Source organism: Crinia signifera, chromosome 1 (assembly GCF_055691185.1).
Source record: "Crinia signifera chromosome 1, ASM5569118v1, whole genome shotgun sequence".
Classification (NCBI taxonomy): Eukaryota; Metazoa; Chordata; class Amphibia; order Anura; family Myobatrachidae; genus Crinia; species Crinia signifera.
In genome coordinates, this window is record NC_139217.1 from 347,515,560 (window position 1) to 347,542,470 (window position 26,911).

At 43.3% G+C, this 26,911-nt stretch overlaps 1 protein-coding gene across 4 annotated transcripts in view; it reads right to left on the reverse strand.

Annotated features, from left to right (window-relative positions):
• The window catches only part of TTC28 (tetratricopeptide repeat domain 28), a 561,828-nt gene that overhangs the window by 125,228 nt on the left and 409,689 nt on the right, over positions 1-26,911 (reverse strand). For all 4 annotated transcript variants that reach the window (XM_083146807.1, XM_083146798.1, XM_083146816.1 and 1 more), the window contains 3 exons: positions 7,630-8,971; positions 4,608-5,131; positions 2,234-2,343 (listed from right to left, as the gene is read on the reverse strand). In XM_083146807.1, the coding sequence (XP_083002933.1) occupies positions 2,234-2,343; positions 4,608-5,131; positions 7,630-8,971 (1,976 nt within the window). The remainder of the gene's footprint in view (positions 1-2,233; positions 2,344-4,607; positions 5,132-7,629; positions 8,972-26,911) is intronic.

Genomic DNA, 26,911 nt, shown 5'->3' on the forward strand with positions numbered 1-26,911 from the left:
GCACAAAGCTGCCTGAGAAAGCAGGAATATGCTTTATATGTCCATAGAGGTAACATTGTATAAACAGTAGCACAGCTTTGGCATACTGTACCTCCCAACATGACCCATTCCAGAAGGGACAAACTTCTCTGTTCCTGAACTTTCCTCTTAATTGATGATTGCCATCAACTGTGTTGAACAGGTGAATTAATAAGAAAGATGTCTCATCACAGCTAGGGATGCCAAAAAACCCACCCCGGACGCCCCGCATATTTACTTAAATGTGTGGTGCGGCCGGGAGGGTTGGCAGTGGAGCCGAGAGCCGGGCGGGCAGGCTGATGGAGCCAGGCGGGTGGGCACACATGCAGCCCGGCATTAGACTGCATGCGCAATCTAGTAGATAAGGCACACTTTTTCTTCAAACTAATTGGTTTTGACAGGTCCACGCGGCCTTATCTACTCAATCTAATCCCAAAATCCCGGGACTGGAAACCCCAATCCTGGGATTGAAATCTCGGCATTTTGGGAGCCAAATCCCAGGATCCCACCGATCCCGGGATTGGCCACCCTAATCACAGCTGATGGCAATCATACTGTAAATTCATATCCCCTTCACACCACAAAACAAATTACCGGGTTAAAGCTTTTCAACCCAGCAATTTGCTGTAAAACCCAGAGTTTTTGGTGGTGTGAAAGGGTCAACATGGGTCTTAAATCCCGGCACTCCGACCCTGCTCTTGACCAGGGTTGGAGTGCCGGGATTTAAGACCCGTGTTGACCCTTTCACACCACCAAAAAACCCAGGTTTTGCAGCAAATTACCGGGTTGAAAAGCTTTAAGACGATAATTTGTGGGTGGTGTGAATGGGGTCTGGCTGCACCCAGCAAAATTACCCGGCACTTAAAAATGACGGGTAATTGCTGGGTGGCTGGTGTGAAAGGGGTATAAGAGGGAAGTCCATGAGCACAGCATTCTGTCCATCCTAGAGAGGGCAATATTGGGAGGTATACTATGGTAAATGACACACTGAATTCAACTACTACATTATCAACTTGTTATGACCCATGTTATTTTATTAAATTATTTTCAGTATATCTCTTTAAAAAATAATAATGAGAATACTACTACTACTACTACTACTACTAATAATAATAATAATAATAATAATAAAAGCAGTGCAATTAAGCATTCGCCTTTATTGTCGCCAGCTGCAAGGTTTAATATGTGATGCTCTAGTCTTTCTCCTCTAATATTACATGTTTACTATCTATGAAGCTGACTGTGCACCGTCATCATATTCAGTGATGCTGGTTACACATCTGTGTATACTTTTGTTGTACTACATTAATATAAATAGAATGTATTATTTATTGTTTTAGTGTTTTATTGCTTTGTGAAATTTAATAAGTTAAGAATCTGTAATTACAAATGAGGGCTTGCCATATAACAAAAATACAACTGTGTGCAAGAAAAATAAATAGAGCAAAGCACTTAGATGTGAAGAGTGTTTAGTTTGGAGACCCAAAAGAATGATTTAATATAGGAAATATTTCATAGTTTAGGTTAAGATTTGTTTCAAATTGGCCCATCAGGTGGGGAAATAGCACAAGTATACTTTTGGATGCAGTACATGTGTAATGAGCACACAGTTATAGGTATTGTTAACTTATTTTGTAATAGATAAGCCAGGGGGCAGTCGTGATATATACTGTAGCTACAGAAGTAGCAGAGTTTCTGTAAAAATTGGGGAAATATGGATGTTGAGCAGCATGGGGGCAGGGCATATTTTGACCTTCTGAATTGGTTCTTGTAAGCATTGCTCGAGATGCATTCTGGTTGGCATTATGGCATCTTAATTACATCAGAGGCCCTGGGCAAAGCAATGGACTGTGGGCCCCACACATCATTTCATAGGAACCAAATTTAAAAAAAAACATATAAAATGCCCCTCCTGTGGTCCTGGGATGGGATATCTTGGAAACTGTCTAAGACATAGACCCCAATGTTTTACTAGTTTCCATAGAGTGACATAGTTAGGCAAAAAATAGCTGGGAGTTATCCTTAAAGATCAGTTAAACTGATGGCATGGAAACAGAGATTAATATTCAAGCTGCCATTATTTCTATATTTACATACAAAAATGCATGTATTCCAAGTAAAATGTTTTAGAGGCATGTGTGTTTAAACCACACAGTGTAATATCCACAGTCCTTTTGAATACATCTACTATTTCATGTTTGATACAAGCACTGACCTGGTGTTGAGCTTCTTCCAAGTTTCCACTTGCCCAAAGCGAAAGTCCAAGGCGGTGTCTAATTTTTGCTTCATCCTCTCTGCGGGCCAGCTGTTCTGCTAACCTCAAGCCTATGTACAAGACAAACAAGCAGAAAGTAAGGTAATGCACAAATGGCTATTCCCTTCATTCACACATAGCAGAGGGCTCAAAGAGAGATCATTTTTCACATGTAGCATACAGCCAACTTTTCATGTTTACTTTAATGCCGCAGTCAAAGTGAGCTGAAAATATGTTAAATAATTATTCTGCGCAAATTCATTTCACAATGCTCAATGGAATCTAGGCAGAACTATTTCCTTCTTGCCATATGGATGTTAGTTAAATCATATCAGAAGTTAACCATAGCTAATTATTGTTGAGAGTTTGTTATTTATCACTACTACTTAATAGTACTTTGGATTATTTTTGATAAGTGATTTGATTGATGCACAGTATGCTATAATAAATTGTTGTTTTTACACTTTTTGTTTCTACGCACATTGTTGGCATTGTCAGTGCTTTTCAAATTATGACTCAACCGAGAAATAAATGACAAGACTAATTGAGAATGACTTTTGTTACAGGTTATATCACCTCTTTAACCGAATGTATGGAATTGTGGGTAATCTGGATGCAAGCAGAAACACACTATAATTTACAGCAGAAAATTCTAACTAGACATTAATAACTAGTTCTGCTGAAGTGATGTGTATGCTGTAGCTCTGCATTTATTCGATTTACTGCAAGTAGGGAAGTCAATCCTGAGCATTTTTTCAATCCCGGGATTGAAAAAATACTCAATTCCGGGTTTCCTGGGTTCCAGAATTTGCATCCCTAGAGGGGAGAGAAGGTAAACAGTCATGGGGGAGGAGGGGTGGAAATGCTAAATAGGTTTGCAAAGCTGAGGCAGGATAGTCAACAGCCTTGCAGGTGGAGGGAGAACAACCCGGCCGCCTACAACCTCCCCCCCCCCCCCGATAGACTGCCGCGCACAATTACCTTATGGTCAGTCCGCTGGGTAGTGCAGCCGGGGAGCAGGGCAGTTGATGTAGCCGGGGTGTGGTGCAGTTGATGTAGGGGAGCTTTGCAGAAGTGCTGCACTGAGCACAGGGCAGTTGGCAGCGGAGTGGGCAGGGTGGGCGGTGCAGCCTGCACAGCATGAGCTCTGACATCACATCACACTGCGCAGAGCCACACACTACGTCGGGAACAGCTGGGCAGCATCTGAGTGAGTGCTGAGATGCATGCGCATGTATTTGCTACCATAAAGTGGCTGCAAATGCAAATTATTCCAAAACTTGGCCCTTATAGGATAACATAATCTCCAGCTATCATTACCCTATAGGAGCCTATAGTCTACTGTATCGCAAATTCATAAAAAAAATTGATAAATATGCCCCTTTGTGCCTAGCAGGTTACATTTACTTACCTACACTCACTAGCACAACCAAGCTCCATGGCACCAACTACCAGCATCTACTGGTTAAATGTAGTAAATTTGTTCTATCCCATCATATTAAATGGTCACAAATTTTTAATAGCATCATAAAAAAAGAAGAGATTATGTTTAAAGGACAGATGCCAGAGGTGAAGTGGCCCATGGCAACCAATCAGCTGCTCTGTATCATTTTGTATTATGCAAATGATAGATGTTACTTCAATGCTGATTGGGTGTCATGGGCCACTTCTCCTCTGGCTCACTTCTCCACCTTATCACCGCTTCATACATCTGCCCCTATGTAACTAAGGGGTAGATTTATTAAGCTCGGTGAAAGGATATTTATCACTGGCCAATCAGCTTTTACCTGTCATTTTTCAAGTGACATCATTCAGTGTGTACGCACTATATTGTCTACCCACGGCACCACATTATAGTTTATGATATTGTGTATGGTAAGTATGGGGCTTAACAAAATGGAGTCCTGCCTTTCTTGTGGTCACAACAGTGATCTACTTCCCTGTATAAAATGGAATTCAGCCACATGGCACATGCAGTATAGACATTATTTTGTAACAATCACTGGTCTCTGTTGGGAATTCCACCAATGGCAGCTTATATACAGCACAGCAGTATCTCTTCATACATCATGTCTCGGCAGTAGCCATAGCAACCTTTTTCAAGACTTACAGGGTAATGTACTGTGTGCCAGGCAAATAAGTGTGCAACTGTATATACGGTTATTGATTGTTTTTCAGCATACAAATACCATCCCAAATGAAGCATTATCCCTCTGTCTATACAAGCCCTCACCTAAAAAACAAAACAAAATGACCTCCCACTGTGGACTTATGTAATTATATTGATTATGAAAAGCAGGCAGAGGTAACATTTCCAACAATCACTTTAACTTACCCTCTTGTAAGTACATTACTGCTTGTGAATAGTTCTGCAGAGCATGGTGAGTTCTTCCTAAGCTACTGTAAGCTATGGTCTTTGCCACCAGGTCATTCATTTCCGCTGCAATGCTAAGGTGCTGCTCCTGATAAACCACAGCTCGCTCAAAGTTCCCCAGTGATTCATAGGTTAGTCCGAGATTTCCATAGGCCCGGGCTTGGCAAGATGGATTGTTAGTTTCTTCTGCCATCTGCAAGTCCAACTGATGGTACTCTAATGCGGTGTCATATTCTCCCATTTGCTGATACACCCCACCCAGACCGCAGGCCGCATCGCTCTCAAGTATCTGGTCGTTCATTTCTCTGGCAATATTTAGTTGCCGTTCTAGACAGGATATCGCTTGCTCATAATTTCCCAGCTGACTGTGCAAATTACCCAGCTCTCCATATGCCTGGGCTTTGTTTGATGTTTCCCCAAGTTCATGAGCAACCACAAGTCTCTTTTCAAAGCATACAAGCGACTGCTGTAAGTTTCCCATGGACCTAGAATAAATACAAAGGAGACAGAAACGGAACAGTGTTCAAAGCTTCAATAAGCCCACATGGGGCCCATACAGGATGACTTCATTTCACATGCATCGTATGAATTTACATTTAACGTCTCATGTTTTAAGGCTCTGTATTGATACAGTATGATATCATTGATGGAAATACACAATCAGGTAATTCATCTTGTGCATTCATTTCCAAACCCGTATTATAAAAATAATAAATTAGTGATAAAAAATAAACACAATAAAATACCAACCTGCCATAGATGCCATAGAATATTTACAGGGATATTATAACATTTTTAAATACCACACACAGATAAATGCAAATGTTGAAGCACATATACAGTACTACTTCATTGCATTGCTGATACTCCTTTACAATGTCCCCATACCACTTCCATAGTGCAACATTGCAATGCAGTAACTTCCAGGTAACTGTGCATGTAAAGAAATCTCTGTAGAAGACGGTGTTTGGCACATACAGACTGACATGCAGTTGTGTCACACAGGGAGATTGCTACTAAGCACACAGTTAAGCTGGGTACAGAATATAAGATCTTTGCAAATGATATGCACGATAATGACATCGTAAACATTATTATTGTGTATTTAATCTAGTATGTACTAGTGTACGCACTATATCGGTAACGATGAGCGGTCCCAAAGGTCATTAACGCCCCCTTTTATCTGAACATGCATCATATGCTGAACAGTACGCATCTCACTTTAGGTCGACATGGGTTTTTTTTACTGTTTTTTCGAGCCACAATGTGCCGACAGGCATTATTTCATGCCCTACCATCCACTAGGGCATGGTGGGAGAATAAAATAGTGTACCGAGCGTAGCGAGGCACCGTGCCCGAAGCATGGCAAGTGCAGCAAACCATCCGAGGGAACGTGGTGGTAAGTTTTAGTGTCCATGTTGACACGACATGTGCCAACAGGTGGTATTTCATGCCTTACCATCCACTAGGACACAAGGGTAATTTAAAAAAAAAAAATCCCATGTCGACCTAATGAGCCTGTCGACCTTACCCATGTCGACCTAATGACCCTGTGGACCTTACCCATGTCGACCTAAATACATGTCGACCTAATGGTGTTGACTTAATGACTGTCTAACAACTTGCTGGTGACCAACTGATCCACACCCGCACTGAAGAGATCTTTTTGGCGATCACTGCTGCTCTCTCTGGCTCCCCCCAACTACCCCACCCACGGGACTTTGCTACCCACAGGAGGGACAAATAGCTGGACAGTCCACTGTACTCGGGACAGCTTGATACATGAGAAAACAGGTGTTATTAGTCATGACTGCACAGCAATTCCATCCATACTTGACAAATCCTTGCTAACTGTAGTTTACATGCGACTCCCCATTACCACCCAGCCATACCTCTTTAATTGTAGGTGCCAAGGATTTAACTACCATTGGTGCAACAAATGCAGTTGCTATGTGGCCTACAGCTTAGGTGGAGAGCTATGCCTATGGAAGATGCCACTAAGTTCTGTAAGACTAATAGTGTGTACTCAGCTCTGGAGTATGCATACTAGTAAAACACACTCCCTAATACGAGCTTCAATTTGCATAAGCCCTGGGCCGGAGATACAATGTATTACCTTTTTATATTTTTTTTGTGCTGGAGATCACACTTTAGTTCCCACAATACACTGTTATATATGTCAGGTCTTTCTGTTTCATGTCATTGTATACCTTTCTTTATATCATCCCTGTACTATACTGTACAAATAAAATATATTATTAATTGCATCATTGCCGTCTGCTCATTAAATTACATAAAAGACCCTTAAACAGCTGTGCCACCCAGATTGTTTTAAATGGAGATACAATGCCAAGTAGAGACGCTCCCACTTAGCCTTAGGTACTTTGTTATAGGGACCAGCTGTCTGGCAATAGACAAGCACTATATGATTGCAAAGAGAACAGTTGTTGCCAGTGTCTCTTCCCACCAGCACAAATCAGAATGTACTGTACCATGGTAGAAATAAGAGGTGAGAACATATAGGCCAAGCTTGGACATATATACCAGTGTATATATATATATATATATATATATATATATATATATATTATACCTAACGTTAACCCGACACTCACACTAAAAGGATCAACAATCATACTTTTTCTCATTCATAATGTTGACATCACATGGTGACATTTTGGAATGTCAACAGCATTAGGGTTAGGGACTGGGGTGGAAGAGTTATGGTTAGGCTCTGGGTGGAAGGGTTAAAGTTCAGCTACGGGGAGGGGGGTAGGGTTATGGTTAGGAACTAAGGGAAGGGATAGGGTTAGCAAAGATATATTCACCCGAATACCAGAGGATTTAGCATGTCGGTATTTAATCACTGTCTATATGATGAATGTTGACATGGTGAATGAAAACATTATGATTGCCACCATTTCGTACCCAACCCCCACTGATCAGCACAGAAAGAATATTATTTAGAAAAATATACTCTTACCTGTGTCCATTTCCAAGTCCCCTATATGCTTTGGATTGATCTTGTAGGCGATTTAAACTCTGAGCTACAGATAAATACTGCTCATAATATTTTATTGCTTCTTCGTAATCTCCAAGTGCATCATAACAATCCCCCAAATTTCCGTAGGCTCGGCCTCTGTCCAGTATCGAGTCATTTCCACTTAACTGCTGTAACATTGCTAACTGCTGTTCAAAATATCCAATAGACTCCTCCATGACATTCATGTTCATTTTGGTGATTCCCATATTGCCATACACCTGAGCTTCTATTGCAGGGTCTTTAAGCTTTTGCCCCAGCTCAAGTTGTTCCTCATAACACTTAAAGGCCATGGTGTACTTCTCAAGGGACATATATACTGCAGCAAGGTGACCGTGAGCTCTACATTCTCCCGATAACTCATTTAATTCTTGAAAGACCTCAAGCTCTTGTGTGTGATATCCCAAAGCTTTGTCATACTTTTGTATCATTCTGTACGCACTACCTAAAGCAGCATAAGCGCTAGCCTCTAGACGTCTGTCTTTGACTTGATGGGCTAAACTCAACTGCTGCTCATAAAACTTTATTGCACCATTTATATCTTTCTTAGCAACAAAAATATCGCCAAGGTTCCCAAGAGCACGGAACTTTGCTTGAGAATTATTCAAAGACTGTGCCAAAGACAAAAGGTATTTCTGGCAATCTTCTGCTTTATTATAGTTCATTAATGCCTTAAATGCAAGGCCTAAATTGCAATATGCCTTGGCCTGGCTTATTTTGTCATGGAGATCCTTTGCTAGCGCTAGATCTTGTTCATAATATTTTACAGCTTCCTGGTAATTCCCGAGGCAATAATGGGCATAACCAAGATTGTGGCACACTTTGCCTTCACCTTCCATATCCTGTAGCTCCGGCGATAGTCTCAAATACTGTTCATAGAAGGGTACTGCCTGCATGTATTCACCCCGCGAGCAATGGAAGTTTCCGAGATTGCCTAGCGCTCGAGCTTCACTTTGAATGTCTCTTAGTTCTCGAGCAATATTAAGATGGTTTTGGTAGTGCTGCAACGCTCTGTCATGAGCACCTAAAGCCTGATAGGCCACTGCTAGATTTCCATGAGTGGACGCTTGAGAGGCTCTGTCATTGACCTCCATAGAAATCTGAAGTTCTTGTCGATGATATTTGACAGCTTGGTCGTACATCCCAAGGGCATTGTAAGCATTTCCCATGTTGCCATATGCCCTACCCTGGGCAGCATAATCATTCAACTCCTGGGCAATCGAAAGGTGAGTTTTATGTAATTTTAGTGCAGTATCAAATTCTCCTTTCATCTGATGAATTATTCCTGCAATGCAAAGTTACAAAACACATGTTAATTTACCATATTTAATTACAAATGAAATCATTTGTGACATCGTTTTTATATGCAAGAAAAATGTGTAAATGATTATTTTATGGTTCCCTTGAAACACATTCTGAAAGAACCATTTGTCTTACTCTACCCTATTCATCAAGATGTTTAGATTTGTTCTACACTTTGATTCCAATAATATCATATTCATGCATTATTATTTATTAGCATACTGATGCTCTACACAGTACTGCCTCTCCTGTGGGAAGTGCAGTGCCTTCAGCTGCACTAGCCATATGAAAGGCCTACATACTGTACAGTAGTATATTGTTATAATAAACACAACTGGATAATTGCCAGGTGTAATTCCAATATATTAATATCCATGGGTCACTAATACTGCAATTTATCTACTTCTTCTAAACAAATGGAAATAGATGCTAAGTGTTTATAAGAAGAGCTGTTCACCATTGGCAAGGGCAGGTAACAAGGTATCTGGGAGGCCCTAAACTCAAGTTTAATTACTTCTATATAATATCTGGATATCCTTCTGCTCAGTTCAGAACCTTTGTATACAGTATGTAGGCAAAACCATGTATGTACCATAATTCCAGTATTATAAATGGGGTACTTATGTACTAACTGGGCTGCCGATTTAGAAATCGGGTCCATCGCATCGCATCTGACCATATTGCATGCGATGCGATGGACCCGATTTTTCCATAGGATTCAATGTTAAAATGGACTGAGTCCATTTTAACATGGAATTCAATGGGAAAAGGGGTCCTTTTCATACCCCTACTATCCAAGTGGGCATGGAGTTGGATATAAACCTGTGGCGAGCGTAGCGAGCCACCGAGCCCCGCGAGGGGACACAGAATACCGTCCGCTCGCCACGCTTCGGGCTCGGTGGCTCGCTACGCTCGCCACAGGTTTATATCAGGTTTATATCCAACTCCATGCCCACTTGGATAGTAGGGGTATGAAAAGGACCCCTTTTTCCCATTGAATTCCATGTTAAAATGGACTCAGTCCATTTTAACATTGAATCCTATGGAAAAATCGGGTCATCGCATCGCATGCGATATGGTCGTATGCGATGCGATGCGATATCGCATCGCATCTGATTGTATGACTTAAGTTAAGGCATACAATCAAAAAATCGGCAGCCCAGATAATACATAAGTACCATAAATGGTTGCGGATTATTAGTCAGTGTCTACATAGTCAGTTAATAAGTCAAACGCCAAAAGGTCGAAATGCAATAGGTCGACAGGGTCAAAAGGTCGACAGGGTCAAAAGGTCAACATGCAATATATAGACATGGAATAGGATGACAGTGTCAAAATGTTGACATGAAAAAGGTAGACATGAGTTTCTTTTTTTTTGCAAAAAAAATTGAAAAATTCATGTCCGTCTACCTTATTATGTGTCTTACTTTTTCATGTCAACATTTTGACCCTGTCGACCTATTGCATGTTTACCTTTTGGGGTAGACTTACTGACTGTCTATCTAGACACTGTATACCTATCAACCGGAACCAATTATAAATATAGTGATTAACTTGGTTCATAAGCATAAGTATATATGTCCAGGATAGTAAGAGCTGAAATCCTAATTTTACAGGGACACATTATGATTACATTATATTGTCAGATGTGTTTTACCTATTATCACAATAGTCACAAGCTTTTTGACAGGGGGTACAAAATATAATTTTTTTCTTGTGCCTCTATGTTGCTGAATGTTGGTCCCTCAGGGGCAGCTGGACTTGCCCACTACACAACCTACCTGATGACAGAGGTATCTATAGATAATAAGAACTTCTTACAGCCATTGCTCCGGCTGTAATTACTGTCTACCTATACAGTAGGAGCAAGTTTCATCTTTGCTCCTTTGTCCATGGCTAGCCATGGCTATTCTATTGTTCTCAGCTGCAATACAATACGTATTGCAGCTGAGAACAATAGAATAGCCATGCTAGCCATGGCTAGCCACGGCCAAAGGAGCAAAGATGAAACTTGCTCCTACTGTATATATATATATATATATATATATTATAAGGGCACGGTAGTGCCCTTATATTAAGGCTGAATCCAACGAACGGATTTTTCCCATAGGGAACTTTTCGGATGGGGGCATGGTGTTTGAGGGACTGCACCTCAAAAGTGACTGGGCGTACTGACTTGAAATTTGGCAGGTACACGTAGAATTGTCAACCGGTGCTGTGTGCCAAATTTCAGGGCGAAATATTAAAAAATGACCAATTGGGAGCGATCTAAACTTCCAACTGCCAGTTTTTTTCTGACACTCCAGAAATGACACTTTGTCACCCATGTTAGTCTATGAGGGTTTTTTTGGGAAGGCATAACTCGGGGTAGAGGAACAATTGAGACTTGGGGTTTGTTTTATTAGGTAGATATTGTCCCAGTGGAGTGCCTTTTGGGGTAGATGATTTTCAGATAGTTACAGTTTTTTTAAAATTTAGTGAAACATCCCCCATTATAAAGATAGGAGCTCCAACTTGTTGCGCATGCGCATTACATAGCCGCCAGCAGGGGGAGTACGCAGATAGGCTTCACTGCCTGTAGTGTTCCCGTTAGGCTTCTTTCACGGGGCGCTGCGCCCTGCCCCTTTCAATCCTGCTAAATTCCGCCCTGCCCTTTTTGGCCCGCCCTGCGCCCTGCATAGTAATATGCGCTGCAACTATTGTCTCCCCGGCCGTGACACTCGGCTCAGCTCCGTCCTGTCCTGTGTCCAGGTCTTCTGGGCAGCATGCACCCTCCCCCCTAGCAAGAGGTGAGCGGTGTGTCAGCGCGACAGGGGAGGGTGCATGCTGCCCAGAAGAGCTTGACACAGGACAGGAGCTGAACGGAGTGTCACGGCCGGGGAGACAGACATATTACAGCGGCAGCCATCAACAGAGAATGTACTATAGCTGCACGTGGTGAGACAGAGACGCTGTGTCCAAATACCAGCTGAAGTAGTAAATATGTCCCAGTGAGAGGTAACGGGACTGAAGCGCCGACGGCAGCGCTCATAACTCACAACAACAAAGGGAACCAACAGTTTCACGTCTGCTATGACCAATGATATATGTAACACAGATAAGATAAGGTATATGAAGCCTATAATAACAATGTAACAGCAGCGGGGACTCTGTGCATATAAATCAGATGTAAATACCTGCGGATAAACTGTTATAGCTGCGATAGACAGAATAACAGCGTCAGTTGCAGCAGGGATCCTTACACTGACATAAAAACAGGGAATGTGTCTTAACTGCATGAGGTGAGACTAAAAGGCAGATAACAGTGCTTATATCTCTGTAATAAACACACAACAATATACAGTGTGTTTCTGATGCAATAAATATTAGAACTGGGAATTTATTCACTGCAAGAAATAGAGAAATCACTATTAAAACTATATATGGTACTCCCCACATGCAATATATAGCAAGCAATAAAGTGTATGATCTGCCAGAACCCAACATAGGGAACAACACAGCTTTATATTCTAATGTGGTATAAAAGGGAGGCAAAATATAATTCCCTTTCTCTCTTCATATTACAAGCAGCCTGCCTCCTTCCCCTGCCTAGCTGACACGCCGCTCAGCACCTTATGTCAGCGCCTGTCAGCGCTATTACAAGCAGCCTGGCCTGCCTCCTTCCCCTGCCGAGCTGACACACTGCTCACCTCTTGCGACAGTATGTGAGCGGTTGTCAGCTATTACAATCATCATGCCTCTTCCCCCCCCCCTGCCTAGCTGACACCACTCCGTTCACCTCTTGCTATGTGAACGGCTGTCAGCTATTACAAGCAGGAGACCCAGTGCCGGGCAGGAGAAGCCCTGCACTGGCAAAGAGAAGGAGAGTCGGCGCCGGGTGCGGAGACAGGGAGACCCTGCCCCAGGAAGAGAAACCTTGCACTGCTGTTGGTGGGAGAGGGAGATCGAGCACCGTGGAGTGGAGTGCGCTGCTGCCAACGAAAAGAGGAAGGTACACTAGACATTCAAAGTGTCACTATGCTTTCAAACCCCTGCTCAACCTTCTGCTCACCCTCCTCTCGCCATGTGTGCCCCTACCCACGTGTTCATCTGTCCCTTCAATGTGTGCCTCTGCCCCTGCCTGTGTGTTCCTCTGTCCCTGCCCATCTGAGCCCATGCTCAGATATCCCTGCCCTGTGTGCCTCTGTCTCTCCCCATGTGTGCCTGTCTCCCTGCCCATCTGTGCCCCTGTCCCTGTGTGCCAATGCATGCCTCTCTCCATGTCCCCAAATTTTGGCTCAGTCTGTGTGAGGGTATGTAAAGTTTGACTCAACCGTGTGGCAAAACATGAACTTTTTCCTTAATCTGGGTGGCATGACGTGAATTTTGGCTCAATCCTGGTGGCTTGACGTGAATTTTTGCTCATTACGGGTGGCATGATGTGAATTTTGACTCAATATATGTTGCATAATGTGAATTTTTGCTCTTTCAGTGTGGCATGATGTGAATTTTGGCTCTGTCCGGGTGGCATAATGTGAATTCTGGTTCAGTCCGGGTACCAGGATGTGAATTTTGGCTCAGTCCGGGTACCAGGATGTGAATTTTGGCTCAGTCCGGGTACCAGGATGTGAATTTTGGCTCAGTCCGGGTTCCAAGAAGGGAATTTTTGGCTCAGTTTGGGCACCAGGATGTAAATTTTGGCTCAGTCTGGGTACCAAGGTGTGAATTTTGGCTCTGTCCGGGTACCAAGAAGGGGATTTTTGCCTCAGTTTGGGTACCAGGATGTGAATTTTGACTCAATCCAGGTGGCAGGAGGTGAATTTTGGCACTCTAATTTTGGCATAAAGGTGCCCATACACAGAGCGATCCTTTTTTGCGAGGCGATGGGCAGTCCCTTGCATCGCTCAGCACAAGAAGTATGTGCTGCATGTACTTTTTGAACTAGATTGCATCTAGTTCAAAATGCACGCTGCTTTAGCACATTGCATACATTTTTTAACTAGATGCGATGTGATCTAGTTCGAAATGCATGGAGCACATCGCTCCATTTATGGGCACCTTAAACTGAATTTTGGCTGATTCCGTGTGGCATAATGTTTATGGGGCAAGTATAAGGGGGTCTGCTATTGTGTTGCATACTGTACATAAGAGAACATGGCATGGCACACTACACTCAAGGACACGTCCCCTTTTAGGTGGCCACGTCCCCTTTTAGGTGGCCACGCCCCCTTTTTCTGTAGCGAGCGCGCCTTCGGCGCGCACATTACCCCAGCCTTCACTTTTAGATACCCCCACTTTAAAATTTCCACTTCGACCACTGTCTATATATCTATCTATCGATCGCATCATTTTGCCCTTTAAAATTAAAATGTGCCTTCCTGACTGAAAAATGTGCCCTCACGATTGAAAAATGTGCCCTCCCCGTGGTCAGCACCCTGCCCAAAAAATTTTCTAGAGTGAACACTACCTAACCATACACCCCCCCCGCAGCCTATTACCCTAACCATACACACTCCGCAGCCTATAACCCTAACCATACACACTCACACCCCACAGCCTATAACCCTAACCATACACACACCCCGCAGCCTATAACCCTAACCATACACACTCACACCCCACAGCCTATAACCCTAACCATACACACACCCCGCAGCCTATAATCCTAACCATACACACTCACACCCCACAGCCTATAACCCTAAACATACACACACCCAGCTCTTTTCCGACGGCTCCATCACCATCCTGCCTGAGCTTCAAGTGAGGTCTGCTGCTTCTATGTTCATTTATTTTAATTAATTGGGACGCCAGCACCTTAAGTTTCATTGTTTTACCATTAATTACATGTGATTTATGTATATTTTTGTATATATTATGTGTTTATAAAATATTTTTGATATTTCAATTGAACTGAGACTTGTGTTATTATTGAAAAGGGGGACCTATATTGCATTTAATTTTTAACTTTAATCAAAGGTATAATTGCTAATGCTGTGACAGCTTTACAATTGTTTTCTTTTATTTTTTACAAGCTGGTTTGCTTGTTATAATACAGATGGAGCGGTTCTAATCTTTGCAGGGGATGGCGGAAGAATCGCCAGCTGCCATCCCCCGTCAGCCGCCATCTAATCTGCGAAAGGGGACCTTCCGACGGTGCTTCCCCCGGGTCCCCGCCGGCTTGCCGGCGGTCACCCGGGGTCCCCACCGCCTTCCTGCTCTCCCACCTAACCCTGTCCGTCTCCCTGAAGCGGAGACGGACAGGGTTCCCGTCGCCCGGAAACTGAGACGCACGTGCGTGTGAGACGCACGCGCGTCTCAGTCAGAAGAAGCGCCTCGCCGCTGGCGAGTCGCCAGAAGAGACAATCTGGTGATTCGCCAGCAAGAGAGAGATGCGCTCCATATGTATGCAAATTTGATCATTGCACAAAGCCAAATGGCTCCGGGAGGGCTGCTGTGCATGCACAGTCGTATGTAGCTCCTCCCACGGTCCTTTGCAGGGAGGACCATGGGAGGAGGCACATGCGCAGCAGTCACCCATCGACACTCCCTTTAACTCCAGCGATCCAGTCTGGAGACCGCACCACTGCCATGCCAGAAGGAGGAGGCCTGGCTCCTGCTCAGCATCTGCAGACACCGGGGAAAAGGGGAGCGGCTGCCTGGAACTCGCTGCTGGAGGGGAAACCATCAAGTCAGACAGAAGGAACAGATTGATCGCCATCCCCGGGAGGAACACACAGCCTGTTGGAGTTCCATGACCTGGTAGGGTCAGCGTGTCATGTATAGGAAGGCATCATTGATTGACTCTGGCACCTGTATCCTAACCATGTACACACACACACACACACACACACATATATATGTATGTAGCCTAACCCTACATACATGCATACTCACACACCTGAAGCTGATCCATGACCTGGGAGGGTCAGCGTGTTATGTATATCTAGGGATAGGCATCATTGACTCTGTGTGTGTGTGGGGAGGGTTATAACACAGTTGCCAAACAGACACACCCATAGCCTATCCATATATATACACACACACACAAACACACACAGACACGTAGCCTAACCCTGTCCATACACACCCCCATAGCCTAACAGTATCCATACACACATAGCCTAACACCATCCACACACAGACATGTAGCCTACCCTGATAGCACACACACACACACACCTGCAGCCTAACCCTATCAATTCATACACCCATAGCCTAACCCTGTCCATACACACATAGCCTAACACCATCCACACACAGACATGTAGCCTACCCTGATAGCACACACACACACACACACACACACACACCTGCAGCCTAACCCTATCAATTCATACACCCATAGCCTAACCCTGTCCATACACACACACACACTGGCAGCCTAACCCTATCCATACATTTGTAATTTGTTCTCTGCCCCAGGCAAGGGGCGGGTTTCATTAAAATGGGCATGGCCTCACCGGAGAAGACTACCTTACACCCCAGTTTTTGGCCCTGCACCAACAGACCTTTGCCACCACAGGAAGAACATTTTTTTGACCATATTAAGCCCCATACAGTAATGTCCCCTGCACCATATGCCCCACACTGCAATGCCCGTGATACATTATGCCCTACAGTATAGCTTCTACATACTGGGTGTCATGCCCATTTCCAGGGGTTTAATGGGATGGGTGTCTTCATTGCCAGGGCTTTCATGCTCTGGGACAGGTGTCATACTCCTTGCCAGGGGTTTGTAATGCTTGTAGCCAGTGCTAATGCTCATTGCCAAGGGTGTGTAATTTTTAAACATTTTTAAAAATCCAATGTTTATTCTTACAGTGAAATTTTACATTTCTGAATTTAAAAAAATAAATTGAAAAAAAGCTATGAAATTCCATTGACAAAAAACCTTACGGTTTCACATGTCCCATTAAGGCTTCTTACACATGATCTGGCATTTCTGAAACCTGTTGTAACTCTTCCACTCAAACGCCAAAAAGCAATGAAATTACGATCATTAAGGCTGACGCCTTAATGGACGTGTTCCTTGCGCAATACAGATATGGTACGCCATCACAGCCTGTGGGTAAGTGCAGATTCAGCACTCTCACAGAGTGAGATTGCTGTCACTCACACAATGGTGGAGCTGCTAATTCACAGATTTGTGTGCTCATTGGAATACACACATGCAGTCTATGCAACTGAAGGTCTGAGCAGTAAACAGAGCCGAGAGGATGGGGTAAAAGTGGTGTTGATTGGGGGAGGAGGCAGTGTGGTGCGGATGGGGAGGAATAGAAATGCGTCGATGGTAGGAAGGCTAAGCAGCACTGATGGGGGTCTAACGAAGCAGATGGGTGGAAAACAGTGGCACAGATTGGAGAAGGTAAGACAGAGTGATGCGATTGGGTGGGAAACAGAGGAGCAGTTGGAGGAAAGACAGCACTGATGGGGGAGGGGATTCGGAGCAAAGGGGATAAAGGGAAAACAGAGCAGCACAGATGGAGAGGGGAGACAGCAGTACAGATGACATCTGTGTGGAAAGACAGGGCAGCGCAGACGGGGAAAGACACATTGGTGCAGATGAGGCAATACACACAGCAGTAGGTATCGGGGAAGACAGAGCAGCATGAAGGCGTATAGGAGAAGAAAGTGTAGATGCATAATAGTTGGGAGTATTCTAGTTTTTGCAATTATGACAGGTGTTTCTGGTAACTGTATGTGAATACTAAATTAAATGGATATAGGTAGTGAGTGTGAAAGATGTTGGACCCTCAGTGGGATTGTTCTAGTAATAGTGTTTATTCTAGCACCCGCCATCTTTATAAACCCATGCAGTTCCTCTACCCTGTCTGGGGTGTTGCTGTCTGCTGTAGTGTTTCTACCACAGGTCTGGTTTGCAGTGCTGATATACAGACCACACTGTGCTAGAATTACTACAGCAGACAGCTACACCCCAGGCAGGGAAGAGGAACTGCATGGGTTTTCAAAGATGGCGGGTGCTAGAATGAACACTATAGTAACTCAGAGGTATAGACAGTTTTAGATGATTGCAGATACTAATTAGGATGAGTGCGCCACATAACTGCTCAGCCCTTCAGTTGCATAGACTGCATGTGTGTATTCCAATGAGCACACAAATCTGTGAATTAGCAGCTCCACCATTGTGTGAGTGACAGCAATCTCACTCTGTGAGAGTGCTGAATCTGCACTTACCCACAGGCTGTGATGGCGTACCATATCTGTATTGCGCAAGGAACACGTCCATTAAGGCGTCAGCCTTAATGATCGTAATTTCATTGCTTTTTGGCGTTTGAGTGGAAGAGTTACAACAGGTTTCAGAAATGCCAGATCATGTGTAAGAAGCCTTAATGGGACATGTGAAACCGTAAGGTTTTTTGTCAATGGAATATATATATATATATAAATCCAGGTTGATTTGCGCCCATTCCAACAATGTATACATTAGGGATGATGACATTCCTTTATGCTGCAGACCTACTGTGCATGCGTGGCAATTAGACAGTACATGCCCCAGTGGCTGTTACTGGGGAGGGATCAGGAAAATACCTCTCCAAGTACAACTGTGAGATTTGTAGCCTCTACACTATAATGGCTAATGCCATCACAATTGTGAAGAGAAAAAGGGAAAGTGCTGCAGATATCTTTGATATCTGTTCCAGACCCTCTGTAATAGTTTTCCAGGGATACTTGCATTTTAAGGATATCCTCATTTTCACGAAATGTACATAATAAGCCCCAATAACTTAACGTGAGTGACTACATGTAGGATCCACTTGTCGCTCACACTCTGGGTGAGTCTGTGCATGGTTCAGCTGTACCCGGTTGGAAATATAGGGGGGGGGGGGGGGGGGGGAGTCAAGGCATGCCATAAGGAAAGGGGATGAGAGGACAAACTGGAGCTGAGGGGGAAGAAACGAGGACTGGCACTTCCCAAAATGTTGGGGGGGAAACCACTTGCCCCCCTGTTCCATCACCTACACCTACAATGTGGGAATAGTTACCCTTAAAGACTGTGTACTATGGCCCTTATTCTGGCACATTCACGGCGGCTGTTAGTTCACACGGGGACCGATGTTTTGCATATGCGCATGCGCAGCAGCATTTCTGTGCATGTGTGGTCTGGGCTGGGACATAAGCATATGTGAATGCCCCCCAGCATTTCATGGGCATTCCCATGAACACGCTGGGCATACACATGCTAATGCTTCCGTGATGCACGTGCGGGGGGCGGACAGCTGACATAACCGGATGTCAGCTGCCCGCCCAATTTCCTGCAATTCTACACGCATATGTAAGGGTGGTCTGGACCACCCTTACATATGCGTATGCCTTCGCCATCATTCAATGGTCGGCGACCATCGAAAGATGGGGGAGGTTCCCACTGGCATGCGAATGGATGTTCTTGTAAAACATCCATTCGCAAGCCTTGCAAACAAATCCCGCTTGCAAATGGGTGGCGCCGGCTAACCATTCGCAAGGCGGGATTAGAGTGACTCACAAGGATGCAAATTCGCATCCGAGCGAGTCAACCAGAATAATGGCCTATGTACAATGTGCATATTTTTTTTTTTTAAACTAACTTGTTTATATGCATGTGTGAAAGGGCTCTCATTTCTCATTAACATTCATCTTGACCTACAAGTAAAACACATGGACCCTGATTATGTGAAGTTGAGAACAGGGACACCAGTCAGGCAGAAAGTTTTCAGTAAAAATGCCAAATTATGCTTCTTTATGCATGTCAAGTGCAAAGAAATAACTCCGCAGTAATCCAAATGTGCCAGATTCCTGAATAATAAATAAATCAACATTATGCATTAAAACAAAATTCCAGGGGCAAAACAGAAGCGTTTTAGGAAAACATAAGAGCTGCATCAAAGCTAGATTTTGATTTTAATAACTCTAAAAACAAAATCAGCTTATAACTCCAGCTAGGGCTTTTCTCTATGGTAATATTAGGGCTCACAATATTGTATATGCAGATAAATGTGGCCAATACCATCCCCTTTTTTCTGTATCTGTAGCATTTTGTAAATTTTTAACTTTATTTGTAGTTTATTACATATAAACAAATACAAATATACAAGCATATAGGTAGAATACAAAAGTATGCAAGACAAAAACAGGATAATAATAGCATTTTGACCTTTTTGGGGGGTATTTTTGGAAGTTAGTATTTTTTGAATTTTTAATTTTCTTTCTGTATTTTTGGCATTTTGTCAATTTTTTTTGGTAGAAGTCACACCAGGAATCTGCGCACTTATGGCCTGATTCAGACCTGTCTTCTTAGCTGCATGTAATGCCACTCACCACTGAATGCTAGCAAGCGACGGGATGTGTATTACAACACATCCCCTCACATGCAGCCGAATGGAGTAGTTCAATGGTCGTCGACCATCGAATGATTTCTGCAGTCTTCGCTCTGAAAAGTAAGTCAATACTTACTGTTCATATGGCCCCTGTACTCTGAATTAGGGGCAGGCGCAGACGTCATGTGACGTCAGCCACCTGCCCCGAGCAGGCATTTCCACGCCTGTGCTCTCAGGGGAACACCACATGTATTACGGGAATGCCCATAAAACACTGGGTGTTCCTCTGCTGCTGTCCCCGGCCCTCCCTTCCCGGAGCGAACAGTTCGTGAGTCTGAAACTTGCCAAAGCCGTTCCTTCCCAAGGTTTTCACATGTGCATTGCACATGCACAAACCCCAAACATCGGGGAAGGAGCAAAATTCAGACCCATAAGAAGGTGTCTGAATCCGCCCCTTAGTTAGGCATCCCAGACCATTTGTCATCCAGCTAAGACATTCCTTCCAAGTGGAAGGCCAAGAACACGTTCCCCAGGTCAAAGGTCTGCCCGTCATACACCAACTTGACATCGAACAGAGGTCCTGGCCACTCCAATAGACAATCCAGACCATTTTCCATCCCTCTCAGAAGCATCCCTCTCTGAATTTCTCATTGAAATCCTTCCAGCAGAAGGCACTGAACCTGCTCCCTGTGTCCATGGTGGGTCCGGCATACACCTCTCTGTGGTCAGTTCCTGGATCTGACCACATTTTTTTATCTTGCTTCCCTGACCCACTTTGTGTAGTGGCAGGACCCCTTTTGGGGCCCCTGGAACCCTGTGGGGTCGGGATTGGGGCTCTCAGCGGACTTGGACATAATCTGGACCCAATCAAGCCAGTGTTCGAATGCATACCAGACAAACAAACAGACAAATTACAGATGGCAAATATATAAGGGATTACTACTGTATCTAGGCTGTAAGATAGTTCTGCAATGTGTGAGTAAAATCGAAAAACACCAAATGGAAAATTTCTAAGCGTTTTTAATTGGCATACTGTATGGTAATCATATCAACAGTAACTAATCAACATTGTCTTTAAATACGATTTAGATTTAGACAATTATAATTGCGCTATAGATTTATTCAGCCAAAACATTTAAAAGTGACTTTTTCTGCCCCCAGTTATGTCTATTAATGTGTTTAAAGTGTCTCAGTACCTGTGATCATTTAATACGCTGTGTTCAAGGTCAGATGTAAGAATATCACATTATGCTTTAAAGGAATTGAACTCCATACTGATTAGAGATAATCCTCCCACTCACATGGGAAATGTTTAATTAGAAATAAATTAAAAACAGTTACAAGAAATATAGATAAGTAGAAACACTAATTATACAATGGTAATTAATCTTCCATGGTATTTTGCTGAATTTCATGAATTTTTACTACAGTTGATCTTATGATATTAGGATTGTATTAGCAGTCTTATAAATTCTCAGTAGTCTTATACAAAGTATTTATTTAAGTAATCAAATATGCAACATTTGGTGTACTGTTATTGTGAAACTTATGTTACATAGTCTAGCAACCTCTATACAATGCAGTGATTTCTACACAATACAGATAGCATCTTAGTGAGCAATATATAATGCAATGCGCATTTTAATGACTAGAGGTGGTGAATATTTTTAACTGGTCAGAAACCAAATAATGGGATGCGTTCAAAATTCCCCAATCGGGATTCCAACAATTAGATAACCAACATCCGAAACCCAATACCTAGAACTTGACACATGCTGGAGTAAGCTGGAGTAAGCTGGACCAGTGGTTCCCAAACATTTTCAGTCCAAGGCACACTTTGGGTCTCCATGACTTTCTCAAGGCACCTTTAAGCCAAAATAATTACTGATGCAATAATAGAACACTATGGGCGGGAAGTACCAACCAGTATATCCCGCCGCTCATTGCATATGTACTGACATATGTGACAAGCAACGAAAAGAGCAGCTCTCCCAATAAGACCTGCCCTATGCAATCCCCGCTGCTGTCTGGACTTCCAGATCTGTGAAACCGGAGTCACTCTGCGCATGTGCAGAGACACTGGAGGTTGCAGGGCGTGTCAGATCTCTCAAACAGCAGTGCTACGGAAAGGAGCCGTAGGCTTCTATGGAGTTACGCCAGCTGGAGTGGAGTAACCCTTCGCAGCAAAGCCCAGCCAGGAGGGGCTTTGGTACATTTTAAAATGTGGTAAAACCCCAGAAAACTGTTTTTGACGCATTTTTTCTTCAGCAGGATGAAGCTATCAACCCTCTTTGACTACATCAGTGGCTGCAGGGACTGAAAGGGGGTGGGGCTACATGGATGAAGGGGCTTGACTACTACTGTCAACAACTGGTGTGGGCGTTTTGCAGTGCTACTACTATCGGCAACTGGTGTGGTGTTACGCAGCACTACTACTATCGGCAACTGGTGTGGGCTTTACGCAGCGATTGTATGTGATCCTGCATCGCTTGTGACATTTCCCCTCAGAAAAGTTGCATAGTCTATGGCGGGCTTTACAGTGTGCCTGCTGCCTACCTACAGTGATCATTTTTAGGAGATGAAGCAATAGACATAACATAGCATATCATATCAATTCACTAAGAACAACTGCAGTAAAATGGGTGAGACATGAGAGACATCACATGTGCAGTACGGACGGTGTAATGGTTAGCATTACTGCCTCACAGTGCTGAAGTCATGGGTTCAATTCCCACCATGGCTCTAACTGTGCAGAGTTTGTATAATCTCCTCATGCTTGCGTGGGTTTCCTCCAGGTACTCCGGTTTCCTCCCACAATCCAAAAATATACTGGCATTCTAATTGGCTTCCAACCAAAATTATCCATAGAATGTATGTATGTGCATATACATGTGGTAGGGATTGATTGTAAGCTCCATTTGGGCAGGGACTGATGTGAGTGTTCAAATATTTTGTAGAGCCCTATATAAGAAACTGTCAATAAATAAATGTGCGAAACCAACACAGTGGATAACGCAATAGCAATCCCTCGGTAAGGGGGAGAAAAAGAAGATGAGTGCAATAAACTAGCAGCAGTGCAGGGTTTTGTATTGTAGACGGTGCTAAGGGCCATATTTTCTACAATATTGGATGCAAATTTCTGCAGCCCCAGAATAAATGACATCCAGTGTGTGCAAACACTCATCTTCCTCTCGCCCTTCATTCTTACTTTATAGCGGCAGTAGATCAATCTGTCATTTAGATCACATGACAGTTTCTATAGATTTGAAACAAGGAATTAGACATAATACAAAAAGGGTTATTATGGCAATAGCATATTTGAAAGAAATGATTGGTATGGTTTAAAACTTTAAGCTGCCACTTTCTCTCCAGCTGGTGGATATACAAATTCTGCAATCATCATACAATAAGGCTAGCTCTAGTAATGACACATAAAATGTTTTAGATCAATAAACCATATACAGAAGAAGCTGTTTGGAATCTCACACAATTATCTTTATTTCCAATTAGAGAATCAACATCTTCTCTGCCCTGCCTATAATAAGCCTCCACTTGTGCCTCTCGCATTCAGTTTTATGGTTTTTCCCTTTGTACTTGATGGTAAATACTTCTTTATCTATAAGATCTTTTTTTACTGCTCGCTATGCTTGTCCAGTGCAAGTTTCAAGTCACTTCAATTGCCTATTAAAAGCATTCATTAGCAATTAAAGCTGCAGTAACCCCATCCTCTGAGATTGAAGATTAATGGTGGCGATCTGACCTTAACTGTGACCATCACCCCGGCATGTTACAGACCAACCTTTGAAACAATAACAAGAAACAAAATAGCTGCTTTCGCAAGTCAATATATTGCAGCAAAGCTATGATTCTTCTCTGATTCAATTAGAACATAGCCAGGGAAATCCAATATATTTATATTGAATTCAGCTTTGGTTTCTGACTTACAAATATACCTATCATTTTTTTTCTGTCCAGAAAATCACAGCATTCTAAATCTAAACATGAGCAGTGTATAAAAGGGAACATTTTCAGAAGAATATTGAGATACAGCTAATATTCTGTTTGTTTTTTTTTTTTACTTATTTACATACTTTGATATTTGTACTATTAATGAATAAATTGTGTTTATCCTTGACATACATTAAGGCAAATTGAAAAAGTATTTTATGTAAATAATAAATATAATTAAAGGATGATAATAATAATAATAATAATAATAATAATAATAATAATAATAATAATATGCACTTTCTTGAGAGTTTAGTGGTAATGTAGGTAATCATCACTGTTCATACACGCCCAGTGTGTATGCACTGAGCAGCTTTCCCCGCATCGATGAACGCTATCATCGCTGTTCATACATGCCCAGTGTGTATGGACCTTTAGTCGCAGAATATTGGAAGCCTCAGACCTACTCACATTTGCACAGATGGAAAAAACTGTTTGATGGTTCAGGAATTACATATAGACTTGAGAGTGAATGGCCAATTAAAGATCTATTCTCAATTGTCTCACAATTTTGCAAGGTGCATCTTCTCTTTCTGTCTGGGTGGCGACTTTCTGTTCGTAGTCTACTGCGGATTCTCTAATTAATAATCAGACCCATATTGTGTGATGGAACGTTACGTTCCATCACACAATATGGGTCTGATTACTGATTGGAGAATCCGCAGTGGACTACGAAGAGAAAGTCGCCACCCAGACAGAAAGAGAAGATGCCCCTTGCAAAATTGTGAGACAATTGAGAATAGATCTTTAATTGGCCATTCACTCTCAAGTCTATATGTAATTCCTGAACCATCAAACAGTTTTTTCCATCTGTGCAAATGTGAGTAGGTCTGAGGCTTCCAATATTCTGCGACTAAAGGTCCATACACACTGGGCGTGTATGAACAGCGATGATAGCATACACACTGAGTGGCTTTCCCCCTGCCCAGCGCCGACGGGGGGGGGGGGGGACGGCGTTGCATAGCAGAGTGCTATGCAAAGCTGTCCTGAAAGCCGCTCATCTGCTGGTATAACTAATTATTTATTTATTAACAGTTTCTTATATAGCGGATACATATTCCGCAGCGCTTTACAGAGAATATTTGAACATTCACATCAGTCCCTGCCCCAGTGGAGCTTACAATCTATATTCCCTACCACATATACACACACACACACACACAGACATTCTAGGGTTAATTTTGTTTGGAGCCAATTAGCCTACCAGTATATTTTTGGATTGTGGGAGGAAACCGGAGTACCCAGAGGAGATGAACGGCTTTCCCGGCGATGTTGCGGGAGCGTGCAGCAGCGCTCATTGCCGGGCCATACACACTGGGCGGCTTTGAGCTGAAAGCCGCTCAAACCTGTTGTTTTGAGCGACTTTCAGCTCAAAGTCGCCTAGTGTGTATGGGCCTTAAGACAGGTAGGAAGTGGTCATCACTAACTTCACAGGCCCTTCTCAAAAATGTCTGGGCATGACTGCATTTTTTTCAGACACACCCAGATGCCGGCTTCCTGTAAGTCAAATTGTGAGGGGATTGCGGACCCGTTCCATTTTCTGTTTGTTTATTTATTTATTTACAGATTCTTATATAGCGCAGCAGAATCCATTGTGCTTTACAATTGTAGACAGTGATAAAATAAACTGGGAAACAACAGACAGACTTGGAGGTAAGAGAGCCCTGCTGCAAGCTTACAATTTGAGCATGAGTTATTGAGAGATTCGATAATCACTCAATTTGTTAATTCTCTAATAAGCGGCCAGGTATGAATAGGCCCTATGTTCTAGGAGTATATGAATTACTATGTTTTGTCTTTCCTTTGCAGCCAACAATTTTGTTTTACTGAACAAATTTGCATGTTTCTTATACCACTTTTATACTACGTAGCCAGAGCACAACCGGGATTTTATATAGGGCTCCAACCTGGTGCAACCTGGTTTGAGACCCCTTTACACTGGCGGCTGCACACGGCAATAATGCCGGGTGCATTACATCACTGGAGATGGGCCCTGAGTCGGCACTGGGAGATGAGATAAACTTCCAGCGCTGGCTGTTTCATTGATGTAAACCGGTACTGGATCGCATCAACCCGGGTTACCTGTCTACACCAGGGTTGCAGACTTTAAGAATCTCCTCTCCAAGAGAAGCCCTGAGAGGAGACTTTCAGCAGCAGTTCTGGGGGTGGGGCTTCAGTGGTGCGCCATTAAGCCTCGCCCCCAGGATGCAAAATAGCCAAATTCACAGATCTCTGTGGAGGGGGCGGGGCTAAAATGACACAATTGTGCCATTTTAGCTCTGCCCCTTCCTCTGAGACCCGCGGATTAATGCCGCCGTCAGGGGAAGACGGCCGCGATCGGGGGGCGCAGTGGGGGTCCCCCAGAATCCGGGAGGGTTGCTCACCTTTCTGGGGGCCGGGAGGGGGGTCGGATTTTCGGGATACTCCCAGCCATTCCGGGAGGGTAGGCAACCCTGGTCTACACTGCACCGCGAGCCAGATTGAATACATGTTTAACCCTGCTCAACCTCTACCGTGTGCATTTACACTGCACAATATCCTGGGTTGCTGCACCTTCATGTGCAATAACCCAGGATATTTATAGTAGTGTAATAGAGGTATTACTGTCACATTTACGTGCC